Genomic DNA, 18,610 nt, shown 5'->3' on the forward strand with positions numbered 1-18,610 from the left:
CCCCTCTGTCTCTCTCTCTCCCTCTCTCACCCCCCCCCCCCCTGTCTCTCTCTCACTCCCCCCCTCTCTCTCTCTTTTACCCCCCCTTCACTCTCTCTGTCTGCCCCCCTCCTCTCTCTCTCTCTCTCTCTCTCTCTCATAACTCTAGAGTGTGTTTTGTCAGTAAAACTCCGGTGTCTCTGCGGTGTCTCTCACTCATCTCTCGCAGGACTCAGAGTCTCTTCTCTCTCGTCTTCAAATCAACAAAGGACGAACTTTCTTTCTCCAGAATCATGTTGTGGAAATCCCGGACCAAGACAGAGCCTTACTGCTTACAGGTACTGTTATCATCCTCTCATCTAGGTTTGGCTAGAAACCGAATTATTATTTTTTTTACTGTGAAAACGAAGTTTGGTTACACTTTATTTGAAGGTGTCATTGTTACAATGTAATTATACATTTAAGTACTAAGTAATAATAATTAACAACATGTAGCCTACTTACTATAGGGTTGGGTAGGATTTGGTTGAGGGTTAGTTGCATGTAATTATGCATAATTTACTGTTATTACTATGTTAAGTACATGTAACATATGTAACAATGGCACTGGAAAATAAAGTGTTACCCGAAGTTTTGCTATAGACCTATTGCTTTAGATAGTCACGTGATAAAAAAGTACTATATCACATTTATATACAAAAAAAATTAACTCTAAATAAAATTTAGAAAATGTAAAACAATTATCAATAAAGTTTTGGCGAACCATTAACCCGCAACAAACCAGTGAAAATTGATTTTTCCAATCAGACTGAATTAATTTCGAGTAATTAATTAATGTCCCTTTAAGGTGTCCCCCCTCCCCCTCCCCTCAGTGCTATAAGAGCTGGTGTGTGTGATGAACAGGGACAGTCTGATATACAGCTTCATTCAGACAGAGTTGATGGATCTGTGATCCCGGGCCTTTAGTGACTTTATTAACGCGAATCACAGGCGCTTTGGAGCAGTTGTGTGTGCAGATGCTGGTCCACACCTACTCGAGCATGGTGAGTTAAACTCAGAGAAGATCTGAGGGATCATCATTGAGAAGATTGTCATGTGAGATCAGCTGAGATGAGCGTGCATAGAAGCGCGAGCGCGATCTGTGTTATTGAGTGTGTGTGTGTGTGTGTGTGTGTGTGATAAAGTGAGTGTTTCATTGGAAATATGTCACATGCTGCCATCGGTCTAAACGAAGATAACAGGCTGGTCTTTGTCTTACAGTGAGTTGGGAATGAAGCTTCAACAGAGAATCATTAAACTCAGAAACTTCGGTTTGGTTTATTCTCGCGAGCGATGCGTTTCATTCCGAGCTGGAGAAACTGGCGTGTGAATATTTCCCCGCTCCGAAATAAAAGTAAAACTAATCAAATAAATGCATGCACATACAATGAAACAAATAAAACTAATAAATGTGAATACAAATAAAACGACTCTCTGTAAAATTACATTGCAATCGTTTTTTTTTTTTTTTTTTTTTTTTACAAAACATATCCGAGAAACTGTGAAAAGAGAAGGGAAAATTATAGAAGCACCAAAAAGGAAATTAGATTAGCCCTACGTGTTTTTATATGCGTGTAATCCTGAATTAATTGGATCTATTAACTGTTTAAAACAGGGAGTATCATTCACAGGAAAACACTCTGGAGCCGCATCAAAACATTTAATTAGAATGTTATGGGTATAATTAATAATAGGCTAGTATAATTAACGACGACTAATTTAATACCTTGAATATATAATTTAAACTAATCAAATTATTATAGCTACAATCTTTCCAGGAACACTTGACATGTAATAAATTGTGCCAATAACAAGACCTATTCACAAACAGTCCTACACTGTAAAACATTTTTGTTGGTTTAACTTAAAAAAGTAAGTAACCTATTTGCCTTAAAATCTTAAGTTCATTGAAAAAAAAAAATGAAAAAAAAATGTGTTAATACAATGAAGGGGATTGGTTTAATCAACAACTCAAAGTATTATGTTATCCGAATCACATAAATTATCCAAGTTGACTTGACAAAAGCAAAAATGTTGTGGTAACAAATCATGATTTTTTTTTTTTAAATTACAGTGTATATATTCAAAACTTCAAAATAATTGCAATCTTAAATTGACCATATTTTTCGTTGCACTTACTGAAATCAGGAGCATGTTATGGCATGATGAATGCACTTTGCAGTCGTTCCTTTAGATGTTTATTAAGCTATTTTATTGGCTATATATGCATATTAACACTGATATTTGAAAACTTAAAAATAATTGCTATCTTAAAATAGACTAAATTGTTAATTAGGCTACTGAGATCAACATCAATTGTGGCACGATGAATTTTGCACACTTTGCAATCATCCTTTAGATGTTTATTAAGCTATTTTTTATGATGCACCTCAAAACGTTCATCATTATGATGCATTTGCATGAAACTCATGTATTTTCCCCCACGCACAGGACCGATCGGACGGGCTGTCGAGCTCCTCTCCGAGCGCACGGCTCTCCCAGCTCTCCTCGCTGAACCAGGCGTCCTACTCCTCGGCTCCCCCGCTCTGCCACACCCCGGCCTCGGACTTCCAGCCGCCCTACTTCCCTCCTCCTTATCCACAGTCCTCACTGTCCTATTCCCAGGGCCAGGACACGGGATACCCGCATTTACCGGAGCCCTACCCGTCCATCAACTCGCTCCACCAGCACCACCAGCACCAGCAGGCCTGGCACTCCCAGCGCTCGCGCTCCGAGGACGCGGGGCTCCTGTCTCAGTCTCACCGCGCGTTGAGTTTAGACCCGCGTCGCGAGTATCCGGGCGTCCCGCGGCTCCTGCATCACGGCCTGGGCGAAGGAGCCGCGGCGCTGGGGGAAGCTCCTCTGGGGATGCATGCGATGGCTCATCACGGGCTGGAGGACATGCAGGTGAGTTCATCTGGGGTTTTACAGACATTTATGAGAAATAAAAAATAAAAAAAATCATTGGATTTTTGCATGTTTCATAAAATGTAAACAACGCAATTCAGGCGTAATTCTACAAAATGTGTCTATTTATTGGTTATTTAAATGAGAGTCTTTGGCGTGTTTGACATTTTTGGTTACACTTTATTTTGTAACACTTTATTTGACAGTGTCCTTGTTACATATGTTACAAGTACTTATAACAGTAAATCATGCATAATTACGTGCAAATAACCCTCAACCAAATCATAATCCTATCCTAACCCTATAGTAAGAACATGTAGTTGCTTAATATTACTCAGTTCTTAGTTGTATAATTACACTGTAACAAGGACACCTTAAAATAAAGGGTTACACTTTATTTTAAGGTGTCCTTGTTACAGTGTAATTATACAATTAATAACTGAGTCATAGTAATTAATTACATTTATATAATTAGGGGGTTACACAGGTTTGCATGTGCATAATTGACTGTTATATTACTATAGTAAATATGAAACAGAGACACTGTAAAATAAAGTGTTAGCAAATGTTTATAGCGTATGAAACGGAAATATAAATATTTTCTAAATAACGATTTCTTTTATAGTCTTATTTGATGCATAAGTGCTTTAAAGGTTTTTTTCTGCCGTGCATTTGCGTGAAAATGCATTTTATACCTTTAATAAATCATTGTTAACAACTCCTCTATTTATTGTCTGAAACGGATAAATATCTTTACACATAAAATTTAAAAACGTTATTTAAAAAAAAGACTACAATCACAGCTTCTGAAATAAAGGAAAAATCAAGTGCTTGATTCTTCAATTTGAGTCACTTGAAATCTTTAAAAAATAAAGCTTTAAAATGTAATATGTGCTGCAAAAGTGCGTTTGATCTGAGATGTTTAATGGAATGATGTGTGATGGTAATGAAAGTTAGCAGTCAATTAACGTTGCATGTGGAAAATAAAATGATTCCCAATTAAAAGTTTCCGACCTGAATGATTTATGGCACGGAACAGAACTAATCTTGATGCAGAAGTCTTACAATTAATTTTACTTCCTCTAGAAATTAAAAACGCAACATTTTCTTAAAACTAGATATTAAAATGCGAGATACAATAAATAAGGTTTAAATCATTATAATTTGTCTTTTAAAAGTGAAGTTTTTAATAATAATAAAAAATCCCCTTTATAAGATAGCAATCGTCGGCGGCACTAATTGAAGAATCAGCCATAACATTTACGATTCGGATTGAACAGAAGATTCGGATTGGAACCGGTTTGGTTTTCGGCTCGCGCTGCTTGTTCTTTCGCTCTTTCGCTCTTTCAGTCTTTCAGTCTTTCACTCTTTCAGTGGTTTGCAGGTGCAGAATGAGTTCTTCTGTCTGTCATTGGAAACTTGCAGCGCGTCCAATCGGTTTCCTCGGTCAATTATTCAACAAACAACTGGACTCTCTTTGATGATGAAGCGTTTCCGAGAACTGACTTACACGAGAACGAACGTTTAATTTGCCATAAAGTGACAAATAAGCGTAACGTTTTTTTTTTTTTTTTTGTCGTTGTTTGTTTTTTTAACTTCAATCCTGCGACTTCAAATTAAATATCAGAGTAGATACTCTATAATGTTTTATTCATGCATCGCTTTCAAGGACAATAGTTAATGTGACCTTTTTTATTTCTCTTTGCTGTTACGTGACATCACGAGGACTATAAAAGCATTTCTTCCACTTTACATATTTCTACTCGTTCCACAAATATTTAGTTGAAATAAGGAAAATTTTGTAGCCAAATAAAATAATTGTAATGCGCATAGTATCAATGATTGTCGCATTTTATGCACAACAGGCTGTTAAGTGTGATCTAATCACCATAATTATACTGATAAATATGTTCATAGTCAATATTTTACAAGGAATATTAATCATCATGATAATAAGCACTCATGTCCCTCATCTATAAATAAAAAGGCAGTTGTTGTTTAACCTCGATTAGTTTGTAAATGAAATGAACTCAACAGTGCTGTGTGTGTGACAGGGTTTAGAAGAAGCGTCAGCGCTGGGGATCCTGGACCATTCAGTCATCAAGAAAGGTGAGAGTCTGATCTGATGAACATATACTGTAGAAGAAGAGCTGACCACACACACACACACACACACAGAGAGAGAGAGAGAGAGAGAGAGAGAGAGAGAGAGAGAGAGAGAGAGAGAGAAGAGAGAGAGAGAGAGAGACAAACACACACACACACACACACAGAGAGAGAGAGAGAGAGAGAGAGAGAGAGAGAGAAACACACACACACACACACACACACAGAGAGAGAGAGAGAGAGAGAGAGAGAGAGAGAGAGAGAGAGAGAGAAACACACACACAGAGAGAGAGAGAGAGAGAGAGAGAGATGACACACACACACAGAGAGAGAGAGAGGGAGACACAGAGAAAGAGAGAAAGAGAGAGAGAGAGACACACACAGACACACACACACACACACACACACACACAGAGAGAGAGAGAGAGACACACACACACACAGAGAGAGAGAGAGAGGGAGACACAGAGAAAGAGAGAAAGAGAGAGAGAGAGACACACACATACACACACACACACACAGAGAGAGAGAGAGAGAGACACACACACAGAGAGAGGGAGAGAGAGACACACAGAGAGAGAGAGAAAGACAGAGAGAGACACACACAGAGAGAAACACACACACACGCACACACACACTAATTCAGCTCTGCAGTTTCATTTGAAGTCCTGCCTCTGCTCCTGCGCCCTGAAGCGCTGCTGTTAATGAACTGTTCATGGTCATGCGAGAGAAAGAGGGGGATTAGAGAAGAGAGCAGATAATAAAGTTATGAAGAATTCAGAGCATCGCTGTGCCTCTACACTCACCAGGCTGGATAGTTAATAAGAACAGCTTCTGAAAACACTCTAGCATGTTTTCATTTGCATAATTCTAGATTTTATTTAGCGTTCTCTGAAATCTCGCGTGTTTACCGAGCGGCTGAACGGATCAACGGGTGAAGCGAGATTTCTGTGGAGAAGCCGCCAAATCCTGCAGGAATAAAGGGATCAGCATGAGACGCTTCAGATGCTCGGCCGCGCGCTCGGAGCGGACACGCGCACGCCGCCCACACACACGCGCGCGTTAATTCTACTGTACGACAGAGATAATATACAGTAGCGTGTGTGTTTGTGCCAATCCACCGAAAGCGGGAGGAGAGAAGCAAACACTGCGAGTGTGTCGCGTAGCAACTATAAACAAACGTTTTGCATTCAATTTGAATTTTTGTAAGATTATTGAATACACTTGTTTCAACCCATGTTGGGTCAAATGTGGACCAACCCAACCGTTGACCAACATGGGTTAAAACAACCCAGCATTTTTAGAGTGTAGTGTGTGTACACGGACTTTCACAGCAGTCATTATTAGTTTTCCAACAGTTTTGAACAAAATAGCATACTCATTTTCTGCACTTCTTAAAGTCCCCCTGTGGTGAAAATCCAGCTTTTAATATTGTTTATGTGTCTATGTGGTGTTTTTAATATGCTTTAAGACAAACCATGTGTAAATTCATAAGTCGACAGCATTGCTGAGTATTTTCTCCTTAAAACTGCAGTGAACCAAAGACAGTCTCAAAAACACGCTTTGAAATCGCTGGTGTTTCTGACGTCACAAACTACCTTGTAACCAATCAGATCAACGTGTGATCGTCAACGAGTGAGTGGAGGCGGGGCTCATTTACATATTCATAGAAGCACATATACTAAAAATGAGGCAGGTGTAGAGTTACATTCAAGATTTTTTAAGGCATGAAGAATTTTTAAAGGAAAAACTTTTAAATATGTCATTCTGGTGATCAAAGATGAGTTTTAAGGGATAAAATTGTTGACTACAGAGGGAAACGTAAAACATACAGTTACATACAGACAAGCATACTTTTAACATATTCCCCCTACATCTTAAAACCTACAAAGTAAAAATGAGTTTCCTAGTCGGAAATTGGACATATGGTGCATTCACAGATGTCGTAATTACTGTAACGAGCTTTAACGAGTTTTCAGAACAAAAGCCTTTTTAATTACAATGTGTAAACTCATAATTTTGAGAGCTAGATGCATGACATATTGATGAACGCATAAGCACAGAGGATCGAGCAAAACACCAGTCACGAACTAGAAGAGTAAAAGGAGAGTTTTTAAAGAGAAATGTGGGAGGAGCTTGAGTTTGTTGTTTAAACCGCGAGAGGCGTCGACTCTCAACTGAGCTTACACTACTCATATGTCATGTGTGGGGTCAGAGGTGTCTGCGTCGGGTCAGAGGTCACTCTTCCGCCGGAACTAGACTCGCGTACGGCCGTTATGAAAGCCAGTGATTATAGTTTATACAGTTATAAATATAGATATTCTCTTCACTTCAGAAGGCCTTGATTAACCCCCGTATGGATTACTGTTATGATGGATGGATGCACTTTTTTGGGGTTCAAAATCTCAGGCATCATTCACTCCCAATATTAAGCTTGTAAGAGCCAGGATATTTTTTGATATAACTCTGTGTTTGGCTGAAAGAATGAAGTCGAATACACCTAGGATGGCTTGAGGGTGAGGAAATCATTATTATGGGATAATTTGAATTTTTTTGGTGAACTATCCCTTTAAGGTGTGTTGGATTGAAGCGGCAGACAGATCGGTGTATGACACCGAAGTACCGATTCGAAAGCATCAGAGCTTTATTTATGGTAATTATGACTTGGCGTATATTCAGCTATATATGTCCTCTCAAGTCGTATTTATTACTGGGAAACGCTGAGATAATTTTGATACCCGGGTTGGGCGTGCCGTAACTTTAAACATGGCGGAGGGGAGAACGATTGCAACTGATGGTATTTTTATTATTTTTTTTTTTTGTCCACAACAGCAACGTCGCCTTGTCTTGTCGTTAAAGTAGTCAATCATTTTATCCCTTAAAACTCATCTTTGATCACCAAAATTACATATTTAAACGTTTTTTCCTTAAAAAAAAAAATGCCTTAAAATATCTTGAATGTAAATCGACACCCTTGCCTCATTTAGTATGTGCGGTTCTATGAATATGCAAATGAGCCCCGCCTCCACTCACTCACTCAGCTCAGAGATCCACTGGTTGACGATCACACGTTGATCTGATTGGTTACAAGGTAGTTTGTGACGTCAGAAACACCAGCGATTTCAAAGCGTGTTTTTGAGACTGTCTTTGGTTCACTGCAGTTTTAAGGAGGAAATACTCAGCAATGGAGTCGACTTATGAATTTACACATGCTTTGTCTTAAAGCATATTAAAAACACCATAAACAACATTAAAACCTTGATTTTCACCAAAAGGTGGACTTTAAGTATTTAGTCTATATATGATGTTTTATACACAGAGAAAATAGCGTATTGATCAGAATTGTCCACAAGCTGAATATCCTGTGAATGTTTATATGGTTGTCAACGAATGGGACGCTACATTTTAATATCAAAATGAATAGATTTCGGCTTTAATAAGATCTCCTCATATTAATAGCCACACTCTAAAAAATGCTGGGTCGTTTCAACCCAAATTTGGGTCAAATATGGAAAAACGCAACGGTTGGGTTAAAAATCTGGGATTTTCCCTCCTCCGCTTCCTGAATCATTCACACACCAGCGGATTTTCCTAATACATGCGTAAGCTGCATTTCTCTAGTCCTATTGAAATCCAGCCCACACAGATGAGGCGTAGAAACACACCAAAGGCTAATCTTACGAAAACAAATGAAGGTTTTTAGGAACGACGTAACAAAGATACTTGAGCTCATATTAAAACCCAATGGTCTGTTCTTCCATGAACGCTAATCATTATTAGAGTTTGAATGGAGGTTTATGCCTCATTCAGACAAAAGCCTTGTTTTAATGGGGGGGAATGGGATAGCACACACATAACAGCCTGTTTTTATTTCTGCCATTTGATTAAACCGTGTTACTTTTCGTCACTGTGATTGTTGGGTTCATTTTAAAGTCAGATTTTTTTAAGGAGCCAGAAAACTTTAATTACAAGCACAACGACTGTGTGCACAACAGATGGAATAAAGCGTTCCCCCAATGGAGATGCAACACCCGCTCGAAAATAAGAGTGAGAAACAGAAATTAAACACCGAGACAACAGATGCCAACCTGTGGGAGAGTGTCGTGAAAAGGTTACAGGACCGAATCTAAAAGCACAAATTATCACATTTTGATAAACACTTAAAAATAAGATTCGCCCTCCTGTGATTCGCGATAGCTCTGGCACACCCAACCCGTTTCAGCAACACTTCACAATAAGGTTCATATTAACATTAATGTATCAACTAACATGAACTAACCATGAGCAATAGATTTGTTACTGTATTTGTTCATCTTTGTTAACGTTAGTTAATAAAAATACGGCTGTTCATTGTTTGTACTAACACTTTCTCTTCTATATCTATATTAGAAAAATGTTTTAACATGTACTGTGTTAGATTACACTGGGAAGAGTCACAGCACTTACATATTGTTGTCCTATTGTTAGTTTCACTGCTTCTATTGTTCTCATTTGTAAGTCGCTTTCACTCTCAGAAAATAAAGTACATAATTGTACCTTTAGGGGTACAGTGGCCTGTTCCTGTTCCCTCAAGGGTACAATATTGTACCTTAAAAAGAAACGGTACATATATGTACCTTTTAATGCTTTTTGACCCTCAAAAAGTCACATATATGTGCCTTGAGGTCCAATAATAAGCCCTATGGGGCACGTTAGTGTAGACTGTACCTTGGGGGACAGAAATGGACTCCTACTGTACCAGTGTTGGATAAAAGCGTCTGCTAAATGATTAAATGTAAATGTTCATGTTAGTTCACAGTGCATTAACTAATGTTATCAAGATTTTAATAAAGTATTAGTAAATGTTGAAATTAACATTAACAAAGATGAATAAATGCTGTAGAAGTGCAGATCATTATTAGATTTTCGGTAACACTTTACAATAAGGTTCATTAGTTAACATTATTACATGGCTTGGTTGAACTCTAATGTAGAGTGCGGTGTGTTATTTCTTGATATCAGACACTGCGAAGTTGCCATGAACAACAGAGCGTTGCTGTGGACGCAGGATTCTAACCGTAGAGACGGAATGGACTATTTTCTTTAGCGGAAGCAATACAATCGTTTTTAAATCAATAAACTCCTTTTTAAATCAATATTTTGTGTCAAATTATTGATTTATTTGGTAGGTAGCCATGTAATAAGCGGGATAATGTAGAGCGAGGCGGTTGTTATAGCGAATACAACCCCTTCAGGCTCCGCTTCGCGTCGGGGTCGTGATCAGCCTGTCGGGGGGGTGTTCGCTAACAACCGCCTCGCTCTACATTATCCCTTACTTGATGTATTAACTAACATGAATAAACAGCTGTTCATTGTTTGTTCATCTTAGTTCACAGTGCATTAAGTGAGGGATAATGTAGATCCAGCCGGTTATCATCTCAGAATAAACCCGACAGAGTGATCAGGATCAGATCACACACACACACACTAAGCAGGAGAAGCTTAGGACCAAATCTAAAAGCACAAATTATCAGATTTTGATAAACACTTAGAAGGTTCACTCTCCTGTGATTTGCGATAGCTCTGGCACATCTACATTAATGCATTTGGCAGACGCTTTTATTCAAAGTGACTTACTAACATTTCAAAGTTCACATTTACATTCTTATCAGTTCTTGCTTTCCCTGGGAATCGAACCCCTGACCTTGGCGTTGCAAGCACCGACGCTCTTCTGTTTGAGCTCCAGGAAAGCTTCACCTTCACCGTCTGTGTGTGTGTGTGTGTGTGTGTGTTCAGTGCCGTCGAAGCTGAACGGCTCGCTGTGTCTCAGTAAAGAAGGCCTGGGTCTGGGTGGCGTGTCGAACCCGTCGGAGATCTTCTGCTCGGTCCCGGGACGCCTGTCGCTCCTCAGCTCCACATCCAAGTATAAGGTGACGGTGGGAGAAGTCCAGAGACGCCTGGCGCCGCCCGAGTGCCTGAACGCGTCGCTGCTCGGAGGAGTCCTGCGCAGGTACACACGAAGAACACACACATTCAGCGGCTCTCCTTTACAAAACATTTACATTTATGCATTTGGCAGACGCTTTTATCCAAAGCGACTTACATTGCATTTCAAGGTTCACATTTACATTCTTATCAGTTCTTGCTTTTCCCTGGGAATCGAACCCATGACCTTGGCGTTGCAAGCGCCGACGCTCTACTGTTTGAGCTCCAGGAAAGCAGTAAAATTGGCGTAGGAGTGAGTGGGTGTTGTAACACACTTGTTTTAAATGGTTTAACATACTATACATGACACTATAGTTGCCATATCAACACTATGTGACCCTGAACTACAAAACCTCACATGGGTCAATTTTATGAAATTGAGATGTATACATCTTATGAAAGCTGAATAAATAAGCTTTCCATTGATGTGTGCTTTGTTAGGATAGGACAATATTTACCAAACTTTCCTTGTGGTAATTGTAATTATTGTCAGAATATGGCTAAAACTGCTACATTTATGGATGTTTTCAGTAATAAGACTTACACTATTAACAGTTTTATAAATTGCAATACTACCCATGTTGTCTATCGATTGGAGTGTACATGTGGCTGTTTTTACGTAGGCCTCACTAAAAGGAGACTGAGAGACAGGGTAGCTGAGCATAGGTATGCCATCCAGACTGGAAATATGAATTATCCTATGGCCAAACATTATGTAGACGCAAAACATGGGAGGGATTCATCTTCTCCCTGTTCTTCCTCTTCTCCCTGTTCTTCCTCTTCTCCCTGTTCTTCCTCTTCTCCCTGTTCTTCCTCTTCTCCCTGTTCTTCCTCTTCTCCCTGTTCTTCCTCTTCTCCCTGTTCTTCATCTCCTCCCTGTTCTTCATCTCCTCCCTGTTCTTCCTCTTCTCCCTGTTCTTCCTCTTCTCCCTGTTCTTAATCTTCCCTGTTCTTCATCTCCTCCCTGTTCTTCCTCTTCTCCCTGTTCTTCCTCTTCTCCCTGTTCTTCATCTCCTCCCTGTTCTTCATCTTCTCCCTGTTCTTCATCTTCCCTGTTCTTCATCTCCTCCCTGTTCTTCCTCTTCTCCCTGTTCTTCATCTCCTCCCTGTTCTTCATCTCCTCCCTGTTCTTCCTCTTCTCCCTGTTCTTCATCTCCTCCCTGTTCTCCCTGTTCTTCATCTTCCCTGTTCTTCATCTCCTCCCTGTTCTTCCTCTTCTCCCTGTTCTTCATCTTCCCTGTTCTTCATCTCCTCCCTGTTCTTCATCTCCTCCCTGTTCTTCATCTCCTCCCTGTTCTTCCTCTCCTCCCTGTTCTTCATCTTCTCCCTGTTCTTCCTCTTCTCCGTTCTTCATCTCCTCCCTGTTCTTCCTCTTCTCCCTGTTCTTCATCTCCTACCTGTTCTTCCTCTTCTCCCTGTTCTTCATCTCCTCCCTGTTCTTCATCTTCTCCCTGTTCTTCATCTTCCCTGTTCTTCATCTCCTCCCTGTTCTTCCTCTTCTCCCTGTTCTTCATCTCCTCCCTGTTCTTCATCTCCTCCCTGTTCTTCCTCTTCTCCCTGTTCTTCATCTCCTCCCTGTTCTCCCTGTTCTTCATCTTCCCTGTTCTTCATCTCCTCCCTGTTCTTCCTCTTCTCCCTGTTCTTCATCTTCCCTGTTCTTCATCTTCTCCCTGTTCTTCCTCTTCTCCCTGTTCTTCCTCTTCTCCCTGTTCTTCCTCTTCTCCCTGTTCTTCCTCTTCTCCCTGTTCTTCCTCTTCTCCCTGTTCTTCATCTCCTCCCTGTTCTTCATCTCCTCCCTGTTCTTCCTCTTCTCCCTGTTCTTCATCTCCTCCCTGTTCTTCCTCTTCTCCCTGTTCTTCATCTCCTCCCTGTTCTTCATCTTCTCCCTGTTCTTCATCTCCTCCGTGTTAATCTCCTCCCTGTTCTTCCTCTTCTCCCTGTTCTTCATCTTCCCTGTTCTTCATCTCCTCCCTGTTCTTCATCTCCTCCCTGTTCTTCCTCTACTCCCTGTTCTTCATCTCCTCCCTGTTCTTCATCTTCTCCCTGTTCTTCATCTCCTCCCTGTTCTTCGTCTCCTCCCTGTTCTTCGTCTCCTCCGTGTTAATCTCCTCCCTGTTCTTCATCTCCTCCGTGTTCTTCATCTCCTCCCTGTTCTTCATCTTCTCTGTTCTTCATCTCCTCCCTGTTCTTCCTCTTCTCCCTGTTCTTCATCTTCCCTGTTCTTCATCTCCTCCCTGTTCTTCCTCTTCTCCCTGTTCTTCATCTCCTCCCTGTTCTTCATCTCCTCCCTGTTCTTCATCTCCTCCCTGTTCTTCCTCTTCTCCCTGTTCTTCATCTTCCGTGTTCTTCATCTCCTCCGTGTTCTTCATCTCCTCCGTTCTTCATCTCCTCCCTGTTCTTCATCTCCTCCCTGTTCTTCATCTCCTCCCTGTTCTTCATCTCCTCCCTGTTCTTCCTCTCCTCCCTGTTCTTCATCTCCTCCCTGTTCTTCCTCTTCTCCCTGTTCTTCCTCTTCTCCCTGTTCTTCCTCTTCTCCCTGTTCTTCCTCTTCTCCCTGTTCTTCCTCTTCTCCCTGTTCTTCCTCTTCTCCCTGTTCTTCATCTCCTCCCTGTTCTTCCTCTCCTCCCTGTTCTTCCTCTTCTCCCTGTTCTTCATCTCCTCCCTGTTCTTCCTCTTCTCCCTGTTCTTCATCTCCTCCCTGTTCTTCATCTCCTCCGTGTTAATCTCCTCCCTGTTCTTCCTCTTCTCCCTGTTCTTCATCTTCCCTGTTCTTCGTCTCCTCCCTGTTCTTCGTCTCCTCCCTGTTCTTCGTCTCCTCCCTGTTCTTCGTCTCCTCCCTGTTCTTCGTCTCCTCCCTGTTCTTCGTCTCCTCCCTGTTCTTCGTCTCCTCCCTGTTCTTCGTCTCCTCCGTGTTCTTCATCTCCTCCCTGTTCTTCATCTCCTCCCTGTTCTTCATCTTCTCTGTTCTTCATCTTCTCCCTGTTCTTCATCTTCCCTGTTCTTCATCTCCTCCCTGATCTTCATCTCCTCCCTGTTCTTCATCTCCTCCCTGTTCTTCATCTCCTCCCTGTTCTTCATCTTCTCCCTGTTCTTCATCTCCTCCCTGTTCTTCATCTCCTCCCTGTTCTTCATCTCCTCCCTGTTCTTCATCTTCTCCGTGTTCTTCATCTCCTCCCTGTTCTTCATCTCCTCCCTGTTCTTCATCTCCTCCCTGTTCTTCATCTCCTCCCTGTTCTTCATCTCCTCCCTGTTCTTCATCTCCTCCCTGTTCTTCATCTCCTCCCTGTTCTTCATCTTCCCTCTGTTCTTCATCTCCTCCCTGTTCTTCATCTTCTCCCTGTTCTTCATCTTCTCCCTGTTCTTCATCTTCCCTGTTCTTCATCTCCTCCCTGTTCTTCATCTTCCCTGTTCTTCATCTCCTCCCTGTTCTTCATCTCCTCCCTGCTCTTCATCTTCTCCCTTTTCTTCCTCAGAGCCAAGTCGAAGAACGGTGGCCGATGTCTCCGAGAGCGCCTGGAGAAGATCGGACTGAACCTGCCAGCCGGCCGACGGAAGGCTGCAAACGTCACGCTCCTCACAGCGCTGGTGGAAGGTACCAGACATTACTAGTCAAGGCAGCTTTATTTATACAGCGCTTTTACTATAGTGTTTCAAAGCAGCTTTACTGAGATAACAGACTTGGTCTCTCAGTTGTGTAGTTTGTAGTGTGTAGTTGTGTAGTGTGTAGTTGTGTAGTGTGTAGTTGTGTATTTGTGTAGTGTGGTGTAGTGTGTAGTTGTGTAGTGTGGTGTAGTGTGTAGTTGTGTAGTGTAGTAGTTGTGTAGTGTGTAGTTGTGTAGAGTGTAGTTGTGTAGAGTGTAGTTGTGTGGTTTGTAGTGTGTAGTTGTGTAGTTTGTAGTGTGTAGTGTGTAGTTTGTAGTGTGTAGTTTGTAGTGTGTAGTTTGTAGTGTGTAGTTGTGTAGTGAATCACACTGAATCTTCTAAACAGAAGTAGTGCACTTTAAGTGCGCGGATGATGAACTTATTTAACCGGATAAACGGAGTGTGTGACGCTGGACACTTCATGCTCTCGACGGTCACCGCTTCACTTACGCAGCAGAGCGGATCAGACTCAGACTAGTAATAAGTTAATAAGTTAAATGAGTTCATACACTACACGGTTGAGTACTCTGTGTATAGTGTGTCATTTGGGACACAGCTTTTGATTCAGGCAGCATTACAGGTCAGAGGTCAGACTGGATCAGAACAATATTTAGAATACTAAAGCCAGATCAGATCACATCCGCACCGTCTCGTATTTGCTGTGGTTATTGTGTCAAACGCAGCACACACACACACACGCACACACAACATTATCAGTCACTTAGGCAAGTGAGTTTATCGTGGATGTTACTGTAGTGTGTTAAGTTAAAATAAGTGCCAATGAGAACTCAGTCTATTATCACCTCATCTCTGCGTCAGCCTGATCTCTCTCTCTCTCTCTCTCGCTCGCTCTCTCTCTCTCTCTCATTGTTTTATGGAGTGTACAAGATTGGGTTATTTTTTTGACTTTCTTAAATTGTTGTTTAGCAGTTTAAATGAAGTTTTTACGGCTCAGAGTTTTATTCTTGGTTATCGATATGCAGCAAAAATCAGAATAAAATGTCAACTATTAAATTTCATTATAGGTGAAGCAAAATTGGCAATATATTTAAGTAGGAGGAACAAAATTGAAGGGTCAGAAGGATGTGAAGTTATATCTATTTTAAAAAACAGGATAAAATCAAGAGTATGGATTGAGTTTAAATTTTATAAGATGAAGGACTTGATGTTTTTTCAAGCCAGTGGTGTTATAATGATGCAGTTTGCTCTGTTGTAGATGACATTTAATTTTGTTCTTGTGTGTTACAATGAGTATTACTAATGTAATGTGAATTATTGTGGTTATTAAATATTGGAATTGCGTTGAGTGGTATATAAGAATTGTAAAATAAATGTTTTGTTAAAATTCTCTCTCTCCTCAGGTGAGGCGGTTCACCTCGCTCGGGACTTCGGGTACGTGTGTGAGACCGAGTTCCCGGCCCGGGCGACAGCGGAGTATCTGTGCCGGCAGAGCGACCCGGATCAGACGCCCACGAGACGCAGCATGCTGATGGCCAGCAAGTGAGTGAAGACCACACACACACACACACACACACACTACACACACACACACACACACACACACACCTGTAGATTCTGTGAACGCTGGAATAAACCTGTGCTGTTCCTATAGACCAGGGCAGTGGTTCTCAACTCCAGTCCTCGGGACCCGCTGCTCTGCACATTCTGTATGCCTTATTTAACACACCTGAACCAGATCATCAGCTCGTTAGGAGAGACTCCATGAACTGAACTGAGTGTGTCAGATGAGAGAGACATACAAAATGTGCAGAGCAGCGGGTCCCGAGGACTGGAGTTGAGAACCACTGGACCAGGGGTTTCACTTCTTGCTGCCACAGACCTTAAATACGAGGAACACTCTTCATAAAGTATAAAGGCAGCTGTAGATTTATGTGTATAAAATCACTGTCCAAAAAAAAATATATATATATATATTTTTTTTAGTATCTTTTTTCATTATATAAATGGGTCAATGCAGGAATTCAGTGAAATAATGAAGCTTCAGTTCCATTCGTGAGCACATTTTCTACTCAGTTCATCAGTGTATTATTGAAAGCACGTGTGTGTGTGTGTGTGTGTAGTGTGTGTGTGACCACCTTTCACCCCTCTCCGTGTCCTCAGGGAGATCTGCAAGGAGTTCGTGTGTGTGTGTGTATGTAGTGTGTGTGTAGTGTGTAGTGTGTGTGTGTGTGTGTGTGTAGTGTGTGTGACGCCTCTCACCCCTCTCCGTGTCCTCAGGGAGATCTGCAAGGAGTTCGTGTGTGTGTAGTGTGTGTGTGTGTGTGTGTGTGTGACCACCTCTCACCCCTCTCCGTGTCCTCAGGGAGATCTGCAAGGAGTTCATGTGTGTGTGTGTGTGTGTGCATGTGTGTAGTGTGTGTGTGTATGTAGTGTGTGTGTGTGTGTGTGTGTGACCACCTCTCACCCCTCTCCCGTGTCCTCAGGGAGATCTGCAAGGAGTTCGTGTGTGTGTGTGTGTGTGTGTGTGTGTGTGTGTGTGTGTGTATGTAGTGTGTGTGTAGTGTGTGTGTGTGTGTATGTGTGTGTGTGTGACCACCTCTCACCCCTCTCCGTGTCCTCAGGGAGATCTGTAAGGAGTTCATGTGTGTGTGTGCATGTGTGTAGTGTGTAGTGTGTGTGTGTGTGTGTGTGTGTGTGTGTGTGTGTGTGTGTGTGTGTGTGTGTGTGTGTGTGTGTGTGTGTGTGTGTGTGTGTGACCACCTCTCACCCCTCTCCCGTGTCCTCAGGGAGATCTGCAAGGAGTTTGTGTGTGTGTGTGTGTGTGTGTGTGTATGTAGTGTGTGTGTAGTGTGTAGTGTGTGTGTGTGTGTGTAGTGTGTGTGACGCCTCTCACCCCTCTCCGTGTCCTCAGGGAGATCTGCAAGGAGTGTGTGTGTGTGTGTGTGTGTGTGTGTGTGTGTGTGTGTGTGTGTGTGTGTGTAGTGTGTGTAGTGTGTGTCTGAACGCCTCTCACCCCTCTCACCCCTCTCTGTGTCCTCAGGGAGATCTGCAAGGAGTTCATGGACCTGATGTCTCAGGACAGGTCTCCTCTGGGTGCCGGTCGGCCCACGCCCTGCCTGGACCCCGGGGTGCAGAACAGCCTGACCCACTTCAGTCTGCTGACCCACGGCTTCGGGACGCCGGCCATCTGCGCCGCGCTCAACGCCTTCCAGAGCTACTTACTGGAGGCCCTCAAACTGCTGGAGAAGGAGGGAGCCAAGGGCCTCCACGACAAGGAGCTCAAGCACCGCAAGTGAGCCGCCGGGCGAGAGACACTGACTGCTCCTCCCTCTCTCTCCGTCAGGAGTGTATGAGTGTATTTATGTGTGCGAATGTGTGCGTTCAGCCCGTTCGGATCCGCTGGTCTCCTGAGAAAACACCAGCATGTGGACCTCAATCTCCCATCGGATCCTGTCGGGCGACTTATACGGGATACGCGGGAAGCGGCTCGGACTCCTGAAGCGGCGGTGTAAAGTTATTATTGACTGATGAATTTGAAAATGTCATTTTTGTACTTCATGTTGTATGTTTATTATCAATGTTGCTGTTCTTCTTATCGCTGTACTGCAATGTAAATGTAATATATTATTAAACCAACGACTGGATTCAATCGCTTTGACGGGGTCATTATCGCTGTGAAACACTATTACAATTATTTGTTTTGAATAATATTAGTTGAAAAATGAAAGTTGAAGTTGAAGCACTAAAATTATTAATAAATAAAGCTGGAAAAAAAACTAAAAATAATAATAATAACACGGCAAAGTGACTAAAAATAAATAAAGTGACTAAAATGAAAACCAAAAATATAAAACTAAATTCAACAATTGAATTCAACCGCTTGACAGGGTTATTGTTATTATAAACTATTAAAATCATTTGTTTGAAATAATGCAGCATATTAAATATAAATATTAGCTGAAAAACAAAAGTTGAAGCATTAAAATGATTAATAAATAAATAAAACTAAAAT

General features: G+C 41.7%; 1 protein-coding gene across 2 annotated transcripts; it reads left to right on the forward strand.

The window, feature by feature from the left end:
* The first annotated feature begins 185 nt into the window (after positions 1-185).
* On the forward strand, positions 186-18,247 carry tfap2e (transcription factor AP-2 epsilon). 2 transcript variants are annotated; one of them, XM_084130344.1, is made up of 7 exons: positions 186-317; positions 2,470-2,925; positions 4,980-5,034; positions 10,807-11,020; positions 14,469-14,587; positions 15,999-16,137; positions 17,639-18,247. In XM_084130344.1, the coding sequence occupies exons 1-7, from the start codon at positions 273-275 to the stop codon at positions 17,892-17,894; spliced, it is 1,284 nt and encodes a 427-aa protein (XP_083986470.1). In that variant the 5' UTR covers positions 186-272; the 3' UTR covers positions 17,895-18,247. The 2 variants fall into 2 exon arrangements, with proteins under 2 accessions (XP_083986470.1, XP_083986471.1); XM_084130345.1 differs by lacking the exon at positions 186-317 and adding an exon at positions 895-1,022.
* Positions 18,248-18,610: the final 363 nt, after the last annotated feature.

This window comes from Abramis brama (assembly GCF_963993115.1).
Source record: "Abramis brama genome assembly, chromosome: 12".
NCBI classification, from domain to species: domain Eukaryota; kingdom Metazoa; phylum Chordata; class Actinopteri; order Cypriniformes; family Leuciscidae; genus Abramis; species Abramis brama.